The sequence below is a fragment of the Armigeres subalbatus genome, chromosome 2 (genome assembly GCF_024139115.2).
Source record: "Armigeres subalbatus isolate Guangzhou_Male chromosome 2, GZ_Asu_2, whole genome shotgun sequence".
Lineage (NCBI taxonomy): Eukaryota > Metazoa > Arthropoda > Insecta > Diptera > Culicidae > Armigeres > Armigeres subalbatus.
In genome coordinates, this window is record NC_085140.1 from 391993280 (window position 1) to 392014932 (window position 21653).

The following is a 21653-nucleotide window of genomic DNA, read 5'->3' on the forward strand; positions in this document are numbered from 1 at the left end:
CTGTCTCGCCGGAGGGCCGTCGTGTCAGGGCTGTTTAGCGTCCCACCTAACACCAGGACTTGGGCTTGTGCGCTTTGAGCGGCACACAGTCGCTTTGGCGGAGCCTACTTGCGGATACATGCAGCTTTTTATAGAGGTTTAACAGGGCCCACTGTCAAACCCCACCACATCCTAGGCAGGCGCCACAACTCGCAGATGGCCTGGGGAGGGATCGTCAAGCCCTTGGTCATAGTCCCTGCTGCCCCTTTGTAAAACCATCGTACTATGTGAATGTGGAAGTATTTTTGTATTGCATAATGAAAATATTTGCAAAATACAAAAAGTTACAGTTTTGATGTAACTTTCAATGTTTGTTTGCTCAACATTCTGGAGCGACGCTAGCATACTGTCCGCAAAACTTACACTGGAACACTCAGTTTGGCAACAAAATAACTTTTCTCAGTGGTTAATATGATATAAAATTGCTTCCATCTTCAAAAAAGTAACGATTTTCGAAAATATGTTTCACTGGCCAAAATGCCCCAGTGTAGGCAGGACAACAAGACACAAGGGCGGCGAGCTTGCAGCAGTTGCTTCCAAATTATATGGAAATTATTGAAATGTAATTAAAACCTTAACCCGGAAGAGGCCGCAGGCTTCGTGGAAGGCCGCGTACACGATGGCTTTTTGCAGTTGAAGAGGACCTGAGGGCGCTCAATGTTCAGGGCGACTGGAAGCGATTGGCCCAGGATCGAGTCCAGTGGAGAAGGATACTCCATTCGGCGTAGGTTCATCGAAGAGCTGTAGCCCATCAAGTATCAAGTATCAAGTAGTAATTAAAACCTGATTAAATGGACTTATATTGGTTTTGTAATGTCAAGCACATAAGGATTTGGAACCTTTTTATTATGGGATTGATAAAATACTAATGAAGGGCTATGAAACGTCTTAGGGTAAGGTGGGGCGTATTGCCCAGGCACTTTTTGAAATCAATTTTTTCACGACATTTCAAAAAAGCATTATTACGTGTTATCTGTAATATTCTTATATGACTACTGAAGGGCAATGTATTTGCGACTTCTTGCACTACCAAATAACACAAAGTTTGCATAAACTGCGAGGAAAAGTAAAAAGTTATCGAGGTTTTGCCCTTGGGGGGGGGGGGCGGCATACCCGTGTAGACGAAAATAGCTCAATAATATCAAATGTTGATTAGATATCAAAATGAGATATGGACATGATTGATATAAGAGATAAAAGATCAGTCGACAATATCAATATTTTGCACTGAAATATCATGAGGAGATCAAGTTATGCTCTTTGTAAGATGTGATCAATATCATGTGCCATTTGTTTGTTCTTATCCATAGCATAACTTGATATTTAAATGATATTTAGGAGCAAATTGTTGATATTGTTGCCAGTTCTTTTATCTCTTATATCAATCAAGTTCAAAGCATGTTTTGTTATTCTGTTCATGGCGTCTGCCCGGGTATTGTACCGTCTTACCCTATATCTACAATACCGTCGGATGGAGCTTCTTTTGACTCCGGGTTTTTGATTACCAAAAAAAACTAACGATGAAAATACTAAATTCAATTATCAACCATCAAATCCAATTGTCAACATAAAACCAGAATAGGGATAATGGAAATAAAACAGTACCGCAAACGGGGGTGACAATGGGTCTGGGGGTGAGAATGGGTCATCGCTCTCACCGGCAGCCTGGAGGTCCAAGAGCAAAATCGTTCAAAAAGGTCTCTTATATTTTAGTCTTCTTGCCCCCAGATACATTCAATCCATTCTACAAGCATTCTGAGTAGTTAAAACAGTGACCCATTCTCACCCCCATTTGACCCATTGTCACCCCCGACGACGGTAATTAACGTTATCACTTTTGATGAATTATGTCCAAAGCAGCCCCTAATTGGCAAAAAAGCATTTCCCGACGGTACTGTTGGAATGGAGAAGTTCAAACTCGAAGCTATTGTGAACCAGAGAAGTGGTGAAATAATTTCAGAAAACACAGTGCTGCAAAGCTGTTTGGCTTCAAAATGGATTTCAAGTGGTATCAATTAAGCACGGCCTCTGATGATAATTTCATCAAGAAATTGATTTATATGCACAGCACACAATCGGGTAACCCAGACTAAATTACCAAATATGCGACAATGTGATTGATACGTGGACAACATTGGAAATCGTTGTTGTACGAGAAATAAAAATACATCAGGGATCAATTTTTCAAATTTTCCTGTATGTAATTCTTATTAACTTGTTACATGAGGATGAGTTTAAAAATTATGCACATAAAATGGGAGATAGGTTGAAGGTACTTATATCACTGATTGGCAAAGTGATAACGTTTCATTCAGCTACTGTACATACAACAGCGATTGGATATCCACGTTCGGTTGCGTTAATTTTAGAAGCGAGTTAAAAACATAAAAGAATTCGGATCATCTTTATTTTTTAAACGGACACCAGGATAAGTTCATAGTCAAATCACATCCAGTTATAAAGAATTTGCTGCATTCTAGTACCAGTGAACATTTCAATCATTCGGTTCATAGATTAATACCACCATACGTCGTTGTTGTACGCAATCGTACCGTTTGTTGGCAGGGATTTTCGTTTGAGTGGTTTTATTGATTGCGCGGTAAAAGGGTTCGATTTCAGTTGCTTTCACTGCGTTCTGCTCTCGAGTGCCACGTGATGGACCAATGATAGCCTTCGCGTCCATCACTAAGGTGCACTTATTCTATCATTTGTACCGTTGAAAGGTTCTCCGATATAAATAAACCGATGGAAATGTATATTTTGATGTGCTCTTTTCGTTACAGGAACCGATGTACCTGGATGTTACAAATTAAGCGAGCGCCGCGTCGTATCCGTTAGATCAAGCGAACGAAGATTTTTAATTGGACCTCAAATCAACAACGAGCGAAAGTTCAAACGGTGATCCCCGGTCGGTTGGCATTCTAAGATGAACGGTTGCTGACAAAGATTGTCGGCAGGCACGGGGAGCTGCAGTTTGCTATGCCATAGAATCATTTTCAAAGTCTACCAAACAGACGACGACGACGACATCGGCGACGAAAGATACCGAGCGAAAGATTGACAACAGGTGATGTCAACGTCAGAAGACGGGCGCAGTTATTTAATTAAATCTCAGTACAACGCTATCACGACGGGTTCGGCGATAGAGCTAACCATTGCGGCCAAAGAGCGCCATGGCATTTGTGACGAGGAACGGAGTGATGATGGGGTAAGCGAGAACGGGTGCCACATTTTTGGTAGCGGCACGCGGAATGATGGACAGAATAAGACTGTGAACGCACGTCGACGGTGGAAGCTATTGGCTAAAGCACTACGGCATGACTCTAGCGAGGATGATCAGTTTTCAAAGTTCAATTTGATTGAGTTCGATAGAGCGTACGATGAGAAGGATGATAACATATTCGTCTACAGATTGGCCGACCGTTACAGATTGAAAATACGGCTGATTGGAGAAAGACCTTGGACGGCTTCGGAGTTGATCGGGTTCAACAATACTGGCAACATCTGTGTGTGGCCTTCGGAAGAGGCCTTAGCTTATTTCATTTTATCTCGGTTAAGTATTTTCGAAAATACCAATGTTTTGGAGCTAGGCGGCGGTATGACGTGCTTAGCTGGACTTATTTTAGCGAAATATGGTAATCCATCGTTTGTTCACGTTACTGACGGCAATGATTTATCCGTGGAGAATGTTAGAAAATCTTTGAACATGAATAAGTTTAACTGTACGATTAAGACTTCGGTCCTGAAATGGGAATCAGTGTATCTCACCCAGTGCACAACTAACTCCGATCATGGACGGTACCAGTTCATACTATCGGCAGATTGTTTGTTTTTTGATGAATCTCGTTCACACTTAATCGATGCCATCTGGTTGTTTTTGGCTGATGAGGGCGTAGCATTAATAACAGCTCCTCGCCGCGGGCATACCCTGACACATTTTCTCAATGAATGTGTCGCTCGTGGATTCTACTACGATTTACTGTACTCCTACAATAAGGCCATCTGGGAGAAACATCAGGAGATGATCAAAACTGACGGCTACGACGAGAACATTCACTATCCGTTGTTGATAAAAATGTACAAAAAAGATTACGATTTACGCCATGTCTAATTGCGTCGGCAATTGGGGCCATTACTCGAACCCAGTGGCGTAGCCACGGGGGTGGTTTTGGGTATAAAACCCCCCCCCAGAGACAACATTTTTGGAAGAAATTTTTTTTTTCAAAAAAAAAATGTTCAGGAAACCCCCCCCAGACCAATTTTTTGGCTACGCCACTGCTCGAACCCTCTATGAAAGCCAAGCGCCAAGTGGGAATCTCACTCACAACTCAAGCACCATGGATTTGAGGGAAAATCTAAAACCAAACACACTTTTGCACCTTAACGGATTATTTTAGGTAGCGCATTCTAGTCAATTACGTACGATATCCTCGAGAAATAAACCAATGCGGTAGAATATTACGTTGATTATTGATAGGTCTATTTAGTATTAGTGATAAAGTTATATCTCGTGGCTACCACACAGAAGGGACGTGCTGACCCGAGTTATATGAGATTATAGTCCCATTCAGACTGACCTTTCCCATTGCTATATAAGTTTAGGATTTATCATTCTTTTTATCTAATTGCAGGATCGATTCAGTTTTGTAAGATAGTGAAAAACATAAACTATCATTAAAAAATATCCAAAAAAATTTCAGGTTGTTTCAATAGCAGGCCCAGTTAAATTTTAAAAGTTTTTTACATTATTTACATTACTTTTATATAATATTTACATTACTTTTAGCTGTATGGTTTATACCCATTGCGTCGTACTAATACAACTTTCCTAGATGTAAAATGGGGTAAACATACATGCAAAATATTATCTGTTCAAGACTCTCGACCGTAAGGCGTATTTTGTTTCTATTTTCTTCCAAGCGTGTATTTTTTTCTATCAACAGTGTCATCGTAGGAATGCTTGCAGCTAATGCAACCGACGTTGATACAAAGAAGAAATAAACAATAACCTGCTGAAAATGGCTGGGTTCGATTCCCGGTCCAGTCTACGAAATTTTCAGGTGGAAATGGGAAGTGTCGTCCTCGAATTCTTTTAGCAGAAAAAACGTAGAAATACGCTCAATAAAAATAACTGGAGGTGCTTAATAGCCTATTCATAGTACAACCTCTATCATTTGATAAGAAGAAGTAGATGCAAAGTGATGAACTTTGTAATTAACTTAAAAATCAGTTATTAAAGTTTCAAATAAAAAAGTAGTAGATCAAAGAACGTAACAGTTGATAGTGTTTTTTTTCTTCTAGTAAGTGAATTTTCTAATTTTCTATGCTTCTGAGAATCTTGAAGAGGCTTACGGGTTTTCTTGATCGAAGGCTTCCGAACCTCTTGAAAGGAGGCTTCCGAGCCTCTTGAAAGGAGGCTTCCGAGCCTCTTGAAAGGAGGCTTCCGAGCCTTTTGAGGGGGGACTTCCGAGCCTCTTGAAAGGAGGCTTCTGAGCCTCTTGAAAGAAGGCTTCCGAGCCTCTTGAAAGGAGGCTTCCGAGCCTCTTGAAAGGAGGCTTCCGAGCCTCTTGAAAGGCGGCTTCCGGGCCTCTTGAAAGGAGGCTTCTGAGCCTCTTGACAGGAGGCTTCTGAGCCTCTTGAAAGGAGGCTTCCGAGCCTCTTGAAAGGAGGCTTCCGAGCCTCTTGAAAGGAGGCTTCCGAGCCTCTTGAAAGGAGGCTTCCGAGCCTCTTGAAGGAGGCTTCCGAGCCTCTTGAAAGGAGGCTTCCGAGCCTCTTGAAAGGAGGCTTCCGAACCTCTTGAAAGGAGGCTTCCGAGCCTCTTGAAAGGAGGCTTACGAGCCTCTTGAAAGGAGGCTTACGAGCCTCTTGAAAGGAGGCTATCGAGCTTCTTGAAACGAGACTTCCGAGCCTCTTGAAAGGAGGTATCAAACCTCTTAAAAGCCTTTTTGAAAAGAAGGCTTCCGAAGCTCTTGAGAAAAAACTTAACAGCCGCTTCAAATGGGGCTTCCAAGCCTCTTGTAATAGACCTTTGGACTTTTGGATTCTAGATCTTAGTTCGGAAGCATCTCTCGTGTCATCGTCGTTTTGTTTTTTGAACTTTTGTCCTACAGTCCTTCATAAACTATGCTGGTTGTGGAAGGCAAGGCTATCGCAATTAACTAGAATTTGATTTACTGTCTGCCATGCAACACAAAGTTTAAGAATAAAAAGTTAAGCAATTATCAAAACTTTATCAATAAGTTTTTCTTGGAATTGTAATACATCCCGGGCAGAACCTATGAACAGAATAACAAAACATGATATGGATTTGATTGATATAGAGATAAAAGAACAGGTAACAATTTCAAAAATTTGCACCGAAATATCATTTAAATATCAAGATATGCTATGGATAAGAACAAACTAATGGCACATGATATTGATCACTTCTTACAAATAGCATAACTTGATCTTCTTATGATATTTTAGTGCAAAATATCGATATTATCGTCTGATCTTTTATCTCTTATATCAATCATATCCATATCTCATTTTGCTATCTTATCAACATTTGATATTATTAAGCTATTTTCGTCTACTCGGGATCCACCATTATGCTTTTTTGTCTTTTTTGTACATGTACCCCAGATTGAGAACCGCTGCTGTAGAGAACTGATGGATACAAGAAAAGAAGGCTTGTAAAAGATTGTTCGATCAGGTGGGAAATGATATGTGGATCCTTTGAAGACTGCGTGGGTGACCTCATCCAGCTATGGATTGAGTAGAATGGAGACATCTTAGGGTGAAGCCAAAGTAAACGCGACGGTGCTATGCGACGCGACAGTGTAGTTCATTGATAATTATTGCTATTCTTTTACGTCGCGTCGCATCGCACGTCGCGTTTTCTCTGGCGGGCACCTAAGGCTTCTTGGGCTTAAGATTGACAATAATTAAATGAACAAAAAATCTTTATTCTAGGGAGATAAGGGGGAAAACGAAGTTGGATTGGTTATCCACAATCATCTGCGAAATAAAAAATAGGGTTAGAAAAAAGAGTTTTGAATGGCGGGCGTTGGGTCATACTGCAATAATGGTATACATTATCTTATAAAACTGAACGATCATCTGCACAATACTTCCTTTTAGGCAACAATCTAGTCATTAGACATTCTACCGTTCTATAATTGTAGTTTTTTTTTCCTATTTCTATCCATATTACACATTACAGTACTTTGGTTTCCAGTCAAGTAAACTAGGTATTATATCGTCTCCGAAACGGTAATCGGTAGTCATTCAAACGCAAATGCACTTATAGTCATAAATATATTCTAGCAAAACGTTTAGATACCCGTTTATGAAATACACACAAACAGTAAAAAAACTAGAACACTTCCATCCGACTGCAACTTGAGTTACAAAAGTGATTCGATTCCAGTATGGTTCACGTATTATAGTGAATCTTATCTCAGCATAGGTTTTTCGTTCCATAAGTTTTAATGTAGGACTGTACGATTGCAAGAAAAAAAAACATAACTGCGCAAAGGTTGGATTGTTGTGTTAAGGGTAGTTATAAGAATTTCGGCAAATGATTATAAAGTATCCAAACTGTTATGAAATCATAGAACGCTTGTGTGTTTATTTTTCGATCCGAAAAAAACGATATCCTAAGGAATTACAAATTTGTTGGATGTGACATTTAATAAGGATGCAATCGTTGAGCGGGGTGCATCTGAGTATGGTAAGTACTTTGGGTATGAGTGTGGGGCAGCATTCCAAGACCTACGCCCAGCGGAGTCGGCCCTAGACTGTGATGTGGTGCAATGGCAATCGGTTGCTGTATGTGCGGTTGTGGCTGTGGGGGTGGTGGAGGCATGATCGGTACCGATGGCATGGGATTGTGGATGCGCATGTGGATATTCAAGCTGTCCACCGTAGCAAAAACTTTATGGCATTCGATACATTTGTAGTTTTCGCTGGCCCGATCGTTCAAATGAACTTTCTTCTTGTGCACGACCATGTCCCGGTTACGGCCAAAGCTTTTCGCACAAATATCACAGTGATAGTTTTTGATGCCAGAGTGGGACACCATGTGTCGGGCAAGGTCTCCGGAAGTGATGAAAGCTTTATTGCACGACGGACACATGTGGTCACGTTGGTTGGCATGAATTTTCTTATGTGCTTGAAAATTACCTAGTGCCGAAAACTGTCTACTGCAGATTTCACATTGATAAGGTCGCTCTCCTGGAATGAACATTTGGTGATCAAAATTGAATCTTATTATTACGAATTCAATCAACCTGTATGTGTCCTAATATGAATTGACAGATTGTGCTTTTGAGCAAACCTTCTGGAACAATAATTGCATGAAAAAGGTTTCTCTCCACTATGAGTCCTTGAAAAATAGGTAGATATTATTGTGTGATATTGCTTCGATGATTTGATCCGATAAGTTTCGTACCTTAAATGCATCTGAAGCTGAGCAGCACATTTGAATGTTTTATGACACTGATAACAAGTTTGAGGAATTTTAGGCACTGGTTTCGGGCCTCTTTTCTTCCGGTCTTCCGGTGGTTTTGGTTTGTATCTGCTCCGTCCACTAGATTTTCTAAAAAAAACTATGTTGTAAGCAAAGTCATGAACAGGACAGAGATTCATTTGTTCTTACTTTTTATTTATTTTACGTTCACTTTCTTCGCCCTTTTTGTCCAATGTTAACCAGGAATCGTCAGTCATCGTTTCTTTATCCATTGAATTGGAATAGACTCCGGTCATCAATCCAATGTATTGCCTCAATCTCATATCGGAATTTTCGCATTGTTGTTTCAGGTGAAATGCAACTCCCAGCCGGTACATGCAATTGTTGCAAATAGTGGTAGGCAGACCATCATTCTTTGATACCTATAATAATGATGTGTTCAGATTAATCAATATTGAAGAAATTATGTATGAAAAGTACAACCTTGATATTGGCACACATTACCAACATATCTGCCGGTGCCATCGCAACCAAATCCGTGTTAAATATCGATGTAAACACACCTTCCTCCAAACAAATGCGACATAATCTACTGATATTATAATCCATCGCTGTTATTTACCAAAACAAAACATATATTTTATACTGGCATTGATGATGTGTCTCAAAAATTCAATTACTTATGGGTCCACTACGTTTTGTTTTTGTTTTGGGCTCTCACTTCGTATGGAATCGATGAAACTGCTGTCAAATGTAGAAAGCAAGTAGATCCGCGAGTGGCATGGCTTGTAAGGCGGTTCTCTTTTATATTCGTGCCTGCAAGCGCACGTGCTTTCGAACTATGTTGCAATGTTGCATGCAAGCTCTCACGTTATGGCAAGCTCTGAGCTCACCATCATAGCAACGGAAATCATGGGCACGATTGATCGTTAATTGCAACGGAAGTCATCACTACAGGCAACCAAGAAGGCTGTTTATCACCGACGCCTATTTGTTCTTGTCATTGTTAGAACGGGGAATATTTTTTTCACGAATAATTATGGATTCCGACATAAATCCTACTTCCATTAGCGTTCAGGCTGATGAATTCAACAGCTCAATCGTGGACCAGTCCGGTGTTCTGGAGAAAGACCACCCATTGTTGGAGAAATTTCAAGCAGCCTTAAAGGCTCACTTGCTCCGCGTCAAAGATCAACTTGAAGGGGAGATCGCCGAGTTGGATCATAGACTGGAGCAAAATGAGAAGGAATCCGAAGAGGTTGGAGCACGGCTGTACGATCTTCAGGAAGAGATCGAAGGCCAGAAGGAGCTTTTGGATATCTACAACAAGGAAATTATGGAAGTATCGGCTAGAAGACAAGCTGCCGAACAAGCGGCATCGCAGTACAAGAAAGAGTACGACGACGAGAATCGCAAATACAAAGAGTTCAAAAAGATCTACAATGAACATCTGCAGGAGTTGGATAATTTAACAGTGTTGGAGGCGGAATTTTCCAAATGGGATAAAGAAATAAAAGATGAGATAGCGGTTGCAAAAAGAGTTGCTAGCAAGGATGTCAAGGATCAACATGCTGCAACCGAAGAAAAGCGCAAGAAAGACTTGTTGGTGTTCAATCTGGATATTGAAGTGCGTCGCAAGGAACGAGAATTGGAAGGTATTGAAGACCAAATTCAAGAGCAGGAGAATGCTACAGAGCAGATCAATCGTAGCTTGGCTGATGCCAATTCTGATCTGGAAGGGTTGCAACACGAGCACAAACGGCTGTTTCAGGCTTGGGGAGAAGTCATCGTGGCTATTCAGCAAAGAGATAGAGTGTTGTGTAAAACGAAAGACGATTTGGAGTAAGAGATACACATCTATCAATGAGAGTAGGTATTGTTGTGATGCTATATAAAATTTTATTACAGGAATGTTTACGAGGAACATAAGGTCATCAAGTCCAAGACCGATATTACCAAGAAGACTGTAGCCAAAGAGATGGAACAAAATGAAAAATTATCAGGATTTAAGAGCAGAATTCAGGGTGACATTAATGTGCTGGATAAGCAAGGTGTGTAGTATCGTAGAACATGTTATTTTACATTTATTACATCTGCTTATTACTGAAAATGAATCATTATTATCTGGTTATAGTGAACAAAGAACAAGAAGAAGAGGATAAACTTTCACGTGAGCTGGAGCACTATGCTTTAATTTTGGAGCAGACTGAAGCAGATATGCTGAAAGCGCAACAGGAAGGTCTGCTGATTGAGAACCATTTGAAATCGTTACGTCAAACATTGAACAAGCAGAATCAGAAAAAGTTCGAATTGGAAGAACAGATCTTGGAGTTGTTGCAGGATCAGATTACGACCGATAAAGCTGGAGAAGCTCAAGGGAAGACACTTAGAGAAACGCAGGAGAAGCGACGCGAGCTGGAAATTTCCATGTCCGATACGGAGAATCAGCTGTCGATTGTTCTGCTGGATTTGGAAAAGTGGCGCGGAGTAGTTGAGCGATCCAAGGGCGAAGTTCAAAAGATGAAGGTAAGTGCGTTAGTTAAATACAAACTGTTCAGGTATTGGATGCGTAAGTTTTACAGACTGATCACGATTCAATGGACGCCGATGCTAGAAAGTACGATGACGAGATCAAAACGATCAAGGAGATTATATCGGCAAAGCTACGCAAGCTGGACGGATTGAACCGCCAGTTGGAGCAATTGATCACCCAGGCTGGTGGCCAAGAGCTCAACCCAGATGATCTGAAGCTGCTCGATGTGCAGCACGATATTATGGAATTGGATGCGAAAATAAAGGAGGCCCAGGACACCTGGTTGAAGTTGCAAAATAGTGTGGTTAATCTCTCCGAAAAGCGTGTTCTGCAGTTGAATGAGATAAACTATTCAAGAAAAAGTGAGTATATGTTTATTAGATTGGCCCAGCTTTGTAAGAGGAAAAAAAGGTGCCAAATTCTATGGGGAACGACCCAGGATTGTGCCTTTGGGTGAAAAAATCAATCTCTGAAACTTTCAGCTCAATCGCTGTTGCAAAAGCTGGCGCATTTTTTTTTGGCAATCAATAAGGATTCGTATATTTGAACTAATTTTTCCATTCCATCTTTTGCTAGAGTTGCTGTTGGTCGAGCAGAAAGCAATCAAGATCGAGTCACGTTTGGAGGAAGTTGTCAATGAAAACCGTGAGATCGTACGCTCGTTGTCTGCTCTCAATTCCCGCCTGGATGCTGTTAGTTTGGAATTGTTCAAAACCAAAAAAGTACACGAAAAGGAAGAAATGGAATGTGAAATGTCCCATCAGCAAACCACGGAACGTTTGAAAGATGCTGAGATGTCCATCCTGAACCTGGAGCAAGACTTGAAGGAATTGGGAAAGGAAATAGAAGAGTGCAAGCAAGAAGTGTTGGAGAAGCATCGTGAGGCTTTGTCTTGGGAGACAAAGTACAAAATGTCCAATGAAGCGAAAAAGTTCAAGGAAGAGGAGAGCGCACAGAACAGCGAGATTGGAATCATGAAAGCAGAGATTCATCGCATGCAAGTTCGTCACGCACAACTCAAACGAATGCAGGAGAAGTTAGTCACAGATTTGGAGAATACGGTTCACCATAGGGAACACATCTATGATACGGTCAACGCTAGAGAGAAGGTCTATGGGAGCAAGTTTAAGTCCCGATCTACGATGCAGCACAAAATCAATGAGCTGAAAAACAAATTGAAAGTTGTTTTTGGAGAAATTACAGAGGCAGAGAAAAACTTGATCGAAATCGATACAGCTAAAAAACTGTTGCAAGCGGAAATTGAAAATAAGAAGCAGCAGATGGAGGAGGAAAGAATTCAAACAAGTTTGATAAGGGCTGAGGTGGAGCAAGCCGCCCTTTTGAAACAAGAGGTAAGCCTTTTTGTTCATACTGTGACCCCTAACTTGAGACTTATCTCGTTTCAGAACTTGGATTATATCGTTCGCCATCAGTATCGCGCCAGGCGTTATAGAGCGTTTTCAAATGCTACTCATCTTCCGAAATTCCGCAACGAAATATTGATTCAAGCAGATTTGCAACGTCAACGGGAGATAAATGAAAATATTGTGGGCATCATCGAAAATCTTGTCCTGGACTTTCCAAATCAGAAATTCAACCTTTCCAAAGTTTTACAAACTTTGAAATAAATACAACCAAATGACCGTTCTGTGTGTTTTCGGATATTGAAGTGTTTGCTGTAATTGATTTTTTTTTGCGAGATATAATTTAATAAAACTTCATGATTGATCAACAATACATTAATGAGACTGAGGTTTGTTGTAATACGGTACGACAAGAATGCTTCTAGTCAATAAAAGGGAACCTTTTACAGTATTCTTGGTTGGTACTTTGCAGGTATTCATTAAGTTTAGCATAGTAATAACCACCGTCTTCATTGAGATGTAAATCATGAGCTAGCTCATCCATTTCTGCGCAGCAAACCGCTTCACTGAATGCTCCGAGGAAGCTAAGGAATCGGAAGGTATTTTGCTTGATGTTCAGGATGTGATGATCATGTTGTTCGTGGTGTCGTTGGTTCAACGTCACTTTTACTGCTCCAGCAGGCTGCTGTACCATAAGCAAAGGTTCCACTGGATTCAAGTCCACACTTAAATTAGGACTGTCGAACATCTTCATAACATACGAAACAACCAGGAAGCAAACAGCATTCATTGGGAACGCTCGCAGCAACGTTGACGCTAGTCCCCGGGAAAGAAATGCAAGGCCCTCTTCGGCGTGACTTTTCCGTAGGCAGTCTATAATTCCATTGTACTTTGGTTTACCGGACATGCCGTCCGCTTGCAGTCTTGACTTTATTACATCTATGGGGAAAGTGAAAAGCCAGGATATTGTTCCAGCAAGACCACCGGCCATCAAGATAGCAAAAGACGAAGGGTTTGCTACAGAACGAACCAACAGCTCATAGGCTACAAAGTAGCTCGAAAATCCTGGCATGTCCCGCGCAGCAGTAATACCAAGTCCTCGAAATAGTCCACGGTATCCTTGAGTTTTCCAAATGTGAAGCGAACAATCCATCGGACCCTTATACTTGAAAGCTCCCTTCGGCTGATTCTCTTGTAACTGTAGCCTTGTCTTTATCAACTCCATTGGAGAACAAATGAAGCTCTGCGCTATGCCTGCTGCTGTTCCAGCCAGAAAGTGAGAGAACAGCGAATCCGGATCGTCAGTCCTCCGTTGCACATTTCCATAAACTCCGAATACAATCGCATTTACTGCGGCCACACCTGCCATGGGACTGGACATTCCCCGGTAAAGGCCTCGAACACTTTCTTTGGCAATGATTTTACGGAAACAATCTAATGTTCCCTTGTATAATGGATTTCGGTAGTCTTGGGTTTGCAGGTGGACTTTGACCGTGTCGAAAGGGTAGCCAACGAGCACGCCGGCACATCCTAAAATAAATTGGAAGTTCTTATCACTATTTTACTAGATTGATAAGATTGTGTTGGACGTTACATAATGATGGGTATTTGTGATGTTTAATGACGTGTAGGCAGGGTGCAGCATCACCAGTGTTTGACCTCTCTGTCCTATTCAACGCTGATGTGCCTAGGCCGTGTTTGTAGTGTTTCAGCATCCCGTCAGTAGTATGAATGATCCCGTGATTAGCATTTATTATTTAATTACCTCTGAGGTAACCATTGATGTATTGATGTTATAATGAGGGTCATGATTGTTTGTAGAACAGGGTTAGTATCATGCATCTGACGATCGGAGATAGCCCGTTGCTACCCCATGAACAGCAAACTCGGCAAACTGCAATAATAAACTTTGCTTTGAGCAAGGAGTAATGGTGACGAAGCTAAATCCTTGAGGCGCTGAGTTCGCAAACAACTTGGCATAATGGACCTAGAGTGTTATCCCGGTCTGCGCAATTTGCGCTTTTTGTTATCAATCCTGTTATTAGTCTCGACGAGATAGCGTTGCTTAACCTTTGACAATGGTAACCTGATTTATAGGGAATAAAGTTATTCCCTCAGCATTATCAACCGCATAAAAAGATGGACAACAATAACAAAAATAACATGAACATGAGTTTAAAGTTCCACTGATGATGGCAACAGAATGGTTGAAACGTGAGACATCGTACCGACTAATAAGGACAAGTAATGGCTGAGCACAAAAATACACATGCGGAGCGTGTGCCATACCTCCAAGACATCCCGCAGCAAAGTCAAGTGCCATCTTAGTCGGTTGGTGGTTCAAACTTGTTACTGTGGTGGTCGAATATTTGATAAGTTGCGCGTACTGCGAAATACACAGATAACCTTTGATTGGGAGTACGTTGGCGTCTTTAGAAAAGTTCAAGAAGGAACGATTCCGAAAGGGGAAACTATCAGTCAGGATGTGATGTGATAGCGCTAGTAAAAGCGTGATAGCTCTCAGTGTGCGACCTTCGATGGTCGTTTAGCTTTGCTGTTCGTTGGGTTGGCCGGAAGTAATGGTTGGCAATCTGGAAATAGAATGGATTTGAGAGGTAGAGTTATTTACTACCGAATATATAGGTTATTGGGCTTTAAACTGTTATTAAAGTTTTCAAGCCTTGAAATCATTTAAATATAAATGTGTTTGCTGAGAGCTCGACTTTGGGAATCTCGCAAAATGTCGATTTAAAAAAAAATACTTTGAAAACATGTAGGTAACTGCTGACTTGATTGTTTTCTGTGAATGACCTAAGGAAAGATTTTTAATGTTTTTTTTTAATGTAAGAAAATATCAAAATTATTTGATTTTGTATAAAAACGTATTAACTAAACTCTTTTTCTTTGTTTTACTCAATGCTCACATTTTTTTTTCACATTTTGTTTTTTCTATTGAATGACAATTGATTTTTTTTATGAATTAAATGGGATAATACCAACTCGTTTTATGACAGGTAAAGACATTCCACTAAAAACTCAATTATAATTTTCTGTATGATATTGTAACAAATGCTGCAACGCAGCAAATATGAAACAGTTGTCTTGTTGTTGTCTGGTTCTTCTTTGATCAGATTTGTGCTTCTGCACCCTGAAGTAAATTTGAATTTGGCTTCTGCCGTGATTAATTTTAATCTCTAGTTTCAATGACGTGAAACATTTCCAGATAGAGGTGGTATTTTCTGCTGTTTTCCAACCAATGATGGAAAATTTCTTCATTTTGGCTCGCACTTTTTGTTAAACTTTGGCAGACCTGATAATGTTACAGCAATCGACAGCATTTGAACTAGTGTGACCTGTAAGCATGATAAGGCGTGAGAAATATTCCGCAGTGGGACTTGTTTTACGTTCGGTGTTACCATGCCTTCTAATGAAATGAGAAGCCCTTTGATACTAAGGGAGCTCAGATATCAGGTACGCCTTGAGTAATAGTTCAGAAGACAGATTTTGTTTGTATTTCGAGTGGCATTTTTAGTCAATTTGCCTCATATACAGTTTTAAACTATTTTCTACTATGATAAATGACCAAATTCGGTCGACAAAAACCCCCTGCCAATAATAGAACAAAACCTACCAAAGCCGTCTTTTCCCCTATATTTACAAGTCATCGTGTCCTGAGAGAAAGTAGTCCATTAAGTAGTTTTTCAATGATTTTTGGTCATACTTACATCTTGATATTTTCTATAAACCCTTTTTTATCATCTCATGTGTTATATGTTTGTTATATTAGTTCGTTCTAATTTGCCTATTTAATCGATAACTCAATAGCACAAATAGAAAATCAGATTATAGAGTTGATTTACCTCCGTATGATGATTCTTCTGCTGCCGGAAATGATCTTTTCGCGAGCGCAACTGTCAAGAACTGTCGATAATTGGTTTGAGTTTATGTTTAATGCTCCTCCATAAGATCATTTCTGGTTGTTTTCAAGTTCCTCGCTTTGCGTGTTCGCCTCTAGCTCACCTTGGCGTTCGATTATTCTTCGGGATACTGGACACTTTCACTAAAATAATGCTAGCTGTGACACTTCCTTCCAACACTACTGTCACACTTTTGAATGCACTTCTTGGCAATATATATCCGGTACTCTTTGTTTCATTTATTATGCACACATTGTTTTCATTAATTTTTTGTTCTCGAGCACACTGTTTAAAAAAATAGTTCCAATTTCTTGTTGAGTCTTGGACTAATACCGCGTACTTCTCGTTCCAGGGGGAATGCTCAACCGCGCTACACGACGTATACTTCCAGACTGTGACCGACTTGGTAGATCCTGTTCGTAGTATTCCATACATAGATGCAAAGAAGAGTCTTGATGATTTTAAATCAAGCCAGGATTGGTAATCTACGTTGTAAACATTCAACAATAATCAAAGAAAACAGTAAGGAGCAAAAACAAAGCAGGGGAACGACCCAGTTATCTATCTTATGGTTACGTGTGCACATGAATCCGTCTGTGTTGTATAATTTGTTTGGTTGAATCGAAAATCAAAAAATAAGGATCAATGCAGTGGGAGTTTATTTCCTGTATTCCATATGTTGCAAAAAAGAAATGAATAATTGAAGCGATTACCCTAAGAAATTCAGACGAGATAACGAAACATTCGATCAGCAGCCTAGCGATCGACATGTTTTCCGGGAGGGCTTGATTCAACGAACAAATCGAAGAGTAATTCTGAAAGGTTATCATTGACGAACACTTCTGAAGGCGTTCAGTAGTCTCAATATACTGATTATAGATTCACGTTTTCTTTATGGCCATCATCGGCAAAATCTACTTACAAATAGAAGGTATATCGCATTTTTCTCTGCACTGTTAGGAGGAGGTTCTAGTTTTTTTTTTCATGCGTTTGATATTCGGTTAGTTGCTCTAATACCTTGATTGGCCTGTTACCAAAAGTATAATGATAACACAACCTTGGATTTCTTTAAATTTTGTAAGCCTTTTTGCAAAATTGAAAAATGATCTTAATGTCAACAACTTGATATTAGGATGCAAAAATGAATCACAATGTCTGATCGAAACCGGATTGATAATGTGACGTGAACCCCCTTCACAAATTTGTTTTGGACAGCACGTGTTTTTCTAGTGATAACAAAATATTCCAAGAGTTCATTGTGGGTTTCTTAAAGTCCTAATGATGAAAACAAAATCGAATTGTCATGTTACTTGTACATATATTGTTCGAGTCAAACAAGGTGGATTTTGTGAAATCATTGCGGTTTTTTTTTTATTTCTGAGAGTTTACCAACGTCAACAGATCTAGTGACGTTATACAGTGTAAACAATAAGTATATTCAGATTAAACTCTGCGTAGCCATTTTTCCGCGTTGATCGCGTTCACATGGTTTTAATTAATAGTTTTTCTAATCAATGATGTCGAAATAACGTTAGTTTAAATATGCTGGAAATTACGCTGAGCTTTTATAATTGATGCCTCATTGTTACCACAGAGCATATACCTCGCCACATTCAACTGATAAGCTTAGAGTTTGCTGCCGATAATCTGTGGGCAATTTGTTTGATGTTGTTGTTGAGCAATCATTATGCTCTGACATCAGAACAATATGGGACAGTAAAGTATGTTGTAGCATGTTTAGGAATTTTTATACATACACCAATCTCGAATTAAATGAAAGATGCAATGGGAAAACCAGCAGCTTTTTTAATTTTTCTATAATTTATATTAAACTTGGCTAATTCTCTGAAAAATATTCGGCAATGTTTAAAAATTGACGCCATTCTACCAGCGCGCTTTTCTAAGCTGGAGATTTTGCATTGATACTACTCAAGTGTGGAGGGTAAATATCAATATCAAAGGCTACGAAAACAAATTAGGTGCCTCCGATGGAACTTCTACACCCAACCGGTGATTATTAGGGTAGTTCTAACAATTCTGTATAAGAACCTACCAAAACCACCTCCTCCCCTTGTAAGATTTTTCCGTTCGATAGGAGAAGAATTATTTTGAATGTTAGAGTTAGAAGAAATATCTGAAGTCTCCAGCTTCCTTCTATTTTTCCGCGCTTTGGCAGGATGGTCTTGAAACCTTGTTTCTTAGAAGGAAGTGGAGAATTCAGCGATACCCCCTTCCTCTTGTTTTTATTAATGCTCATTGCTAAACGTGGCGACGTGATCTTCTAAGAGTTTTTTTTTCCAGAACGGTGTCCCTGCAGGATTACCACCGCTTGCTTGTCGGAATTTTACTTCCGCAAACGGGTCCTTGCAAAAATCGTAACGGGATCAGTAGGTACAAATAACAGTGAAGAGCACTGTTGAAATTGAAATAGCTTCGGGTAGTATCAAAAACTTCCTTCAGCAAAGAGAGACAATAGAACCGCACAGCACGAAAGCACGATGCGGTCATTTCAATACCAGCTGCTACCACCACACGAGCGTGAGGTGATCCAAAGGTGGCGGCAACACTACGAAGAGCACCTGAATGGCGATGTGGTAGATAACGGTGGCGGTATCCAGGAAATCCGGGAGGAGATCGGCCGGCTGAAAAACACCAAAGCCCCTGGGGTTGTACTTGTGCTGACAGGTGACCTCCAAAAACCTCCGGGAATTGTATGTGCTTTGGACTCCGCAAAACGCTCCGATTAAATAAAGCCATACCAAACTGACTATCTACAAAACGCTTATTAGACCGGTAGTTCTCTACGGACACGAGACCTGAATGATGCTTGTGGAGGACCAACGTGCACTTGGAATTTTCGAAAGGAAAGTGCTGCGTACCATCTATGGTGGGGTGCAGATGGCGGACGGTACGTGAAGGAGGCGAATGAACAAAGAGTTTTATCAGCTGCTTATAACCCGCCATTTTAGGGTTACAATTCGAACCCCTTGGTTCTTGGGCCAATTTAGCTCAGACCCCCAAACAAATTGTAAATATTTGTTTCTGTGTTTGTTTACTAATTTATTATTATGTATATAAAATAAATGTCTATGGTCCATATTTGTATGTTTGACTGATATTTATTTTGTATATAGTAGCTTTAGGGTGTAAACAAACAATTCTATTAAATAAAAGATGACGTTTGAGTCCAAATTTGTACATTATATTAAGTTGTTTGTTTACCTCCTGGTTAGTGTTGAAAAATATATTTATTTACATTATTTACAATATTTATTTACATTATTTACATTATTTATTTACATTATTTATTGGATTCCTTATTTACATTATTTATTCGAATATTCATTTACCCTATTTATTAAAATTATTTACACTATTTACATTTAAATATTTCCGTATATAATTAAAAAAAAAGGAGATAAAAAAAGAAAACAAGCACTTAAGGAATATGTACAGGTTTTGCATGCAATCTAGCTAAAATTATTTGAATTTAAATCTAAAATTTAAAAACGCAACATCAACCAAAACCCCTAGATATAATACTAATAACCATCAACGAGAAACGCAGCGATTCGAAATAACGAAATGGCAGGTTATGGGCGTTATACTTGGGGCGGCAAAAAGAATATAAAAGGGCAATTTGGCAATAGAGCGTTCTCTTAGTTTTGCCATCGGTCCAGAGGAGTGAAGAAAGTGTGTGACACCCGCGAATTTGCAGTTACAGTGATTTAAAACATTAACAGCTAGTACATCACGACGAGTTAAAATCACTTAAGTCTAATTGTTGTGTACGGACCAATGCAAGACCGCACCACGGACAGTCGAAATAGTGAAGAACACCAAAATTGTGAACAGTTTCGAAAAGCAAAATTCGATTGAGTTAGGTCTGCTTGGTCACAAACGTACAAAGAAATGGTCCGAGTGACCGTGGTGCGAACAATAAACGAGTCCGGATGGTGATGGTGACCGTGAAGAGACGGAGCAACTGTACCGCGCTAATAACACACGAAAGTTCTATGAGAAGTTAAACCGTTCACGTAAGGGCCACGTGCCACAGCCTGATATGTGCAAGGACATAAACGGGAACCTTCTTACGAACGAGCGTGAGGTGATCCAAAGGTGGCGGCAGCACTACGAAGAACACCTGAATGGCGATGTGGCAGACGAAGATGGCGGTATGGTTATGGACCTGGGAGAACACGCGCAGGACATAATTTTACCGGTTCCGGATCTCCAGGAAATCCAGGAGGAAATTGGCCGGCTGAAGAACAACAAAGCTCCTGGGGTTGACCAACTACCAGGAGAGTTATTTGAACACGGTGGTGAAGCACTGGCTAGAGCGCTGCACTGGGTCATTACCAAGATTTGGGAGGAGGAAGTTTTGCCGCAGGAGTGGATGGAAGGTGTCGTGTCCCATCTACAAAAGGGCGATAAGCTAGATTGTAGCAACTACCGCGCAATCACGTTGCTGAACGCCGCCTACAAGGTACTCTCCCAAATTTTATGCCGTCGACTAGCACCAACTGCAAGGGAGTTCGTGGGGCAGTACCAGGCGGGTTTTATGGGCGAACGCTCCACTACGGACCAGGTGTTCGCCATTCGCCAAGTACTGCAGAAATGCCGCGAATACAACGTGCCCACACATCATCTATTCATTGACTTCAAAGCCGCATATGATACAATCGATCGGGACCAGCTATGGCAGCTAATGCACGAACACGGTTTTCCGGATAAACTGACACGGTTGATCAAAGCGACGATGGATCGGGTGATGTGCATAGTTCGAGTTTCAGGGGCATTCTCGAGTCCCTTTGAAACCCGCAGTGGGTTACGGCAAAGTGATGGTCTTTCGTGTCTGCTATTCAACATCGCTTTGGAAGGGGTAATACGAAGAGCAGGGATTAACACGAGTGGTACAATTTTCAATAAGTCCGTCCAGCTATTTGGCTTCGCCGACGATATAGATATTATGGCACGTAACTTTGAGAAGATGGAGGAAGCCTACATCAGACTGAAGAGGGAAGCTAAGCGGATCGGACTAGTCATCAACACGTCGAAGACAAAGTACATGATAGGAAGAGGTTCAAGAGACGACAATGTGAGCCACCCACCGTGAGTTTGCATCGGTGGTGACGAAATCGAGGTGGTAGAAGAATTTGTGTACTTGGGCTCACTGGTGACTGCCGAAAATGACACCAACGTGGAGGACCAACGCGCACTTGGAGTTTTCGAAAGGAAAGTGCTGCGTACCATCTATGGTGGGGTGCAGATGGTGGACGGTACGTGGAGGAGGTGAATGAACCACGAGTTGCATCAGCTGTTGGGAGAACCATCCATCGTTCACA

At 40.6% G+C, this 21653-nt stretch overlaps 4 protein-coding genes and 1 long non-coding RNA gene across 10 annotated transcripts in view; 3 read left to right on the top strand and 2 right to left on the bottom strand.

The window, feature by feature from the left end:
* LOC134217389 (calmodulin-lysine N-methyltransferase) overlaps positions 1-5685 on the top strand; it is a 65462-nt gene extending 59777 nt beyond the window's left edge. For 4 of the 5 annotated variants that reach the window (XM_062696137.1, XM_062696135.1, XM_062696138.1 and 1 more), the window contains exon 2: positions 2823-5685. In XM_062696137.1, coding sequence (XP_062552121.1) covers positions 3110-4150 — 1041 coding nt within the window. In that variant the 5' untranslated portion in view covers positions 2823-3109 and the 3' untranslated portion in view covers positions 4151-5685. Of the gene's footprint in view, positions 1-2706; positions 2730-2822 lie in introns of those variants that run through there. The other variant, XM_062696136.1, reaches the window with a different exon arrangement.
* Positions 1-7642, top strand: part of LOC134213202 (uncharacterized) — a 327428-nt gene extending 319786 nt beyond the window's left edge. The window contains exon 2 of the long non-coding RNA XR_009979414.1: positions 6667-7642. This is a non-coding gene — a long non-coding RNA (uncharacterized LOC134213202). The remainder of the gene's footprint in view (positions 1-6666) is intronic.
* Positions 7625-9253, bottom strand: LOC134213199 (zinc finger protein 32-like). Its single transcript, XM_062691912.1, has 5 exons — positions 8978-9253; positions 8684-8916; positions 8477-8623; positions 8316-8410; positions 7625-8259 (listed from the first exon to the last, which is right to left on the bottom strand). Exons 1-5 carry the CDS (start codon positions 9101-9103, stop codon positions 7715-7717), a joined length of 1146 nt encoding a protein of 381 aa, XP_062547896.1. The 5' UTR covers positions 9104-9253; the 3' UTR covers positions 7625-7714.
* A 125-nt stretch (positions 9254-9378) lies between these two features.
* Positions 9379-12766, top strand: LOC134213198 (coiled-coil domain-containing protein 40). The gene is made up of 6 exons (XM_062691911.1): positions 9379-10336; positions 10403-10545; positions 10629-11020; positions 11077-11389; positions 11604-12379; positions 12434-12766. The coding sequence occupies exons 1-6, from the start codon at positions 9534-9536 to the stop codon at positions 12653-12655; spliced, it is 2649 nt and encodes an 882-aa protein (XP_062547895.1). The 5' UTR covers positions 9379-9533; the 3' UTR covers positions 12656-12766.
* LOC134213200 (mitochondrial basic amino acids transporter) lies at positions 12714-16728 on the bottom strand. Of its 2 annotated transcripts, none has more exons than XM_062691914.1 (3): positions 16412-16728; positions 14681-14982; positions 12714-13921 (listed from the first exon to the last, which is right to left on the bottom strand). In XM_062691914.1, exons 2-3 carry the CDS (start codon positions 14712-14714, stop codon positions 12813-12815), a joined length of 1143 nt encoding a protein of 380 aa, XP_062547898.1. In that variant the 5' UTR covers positions 14715-14982; positions 16412-16728; the 3' UTR covers positions 12714-12812. The 2 variants fall into 2 exon arrangements, with proteins under 2 accessions (XP_062547898.1, XP_062547897.1); XM_062691913.1 differs by having other exon boundaries at positions 16252-16728.
* Between the last annotated feature and the right edge of the window lie 4925 nt (positions 16729-21653).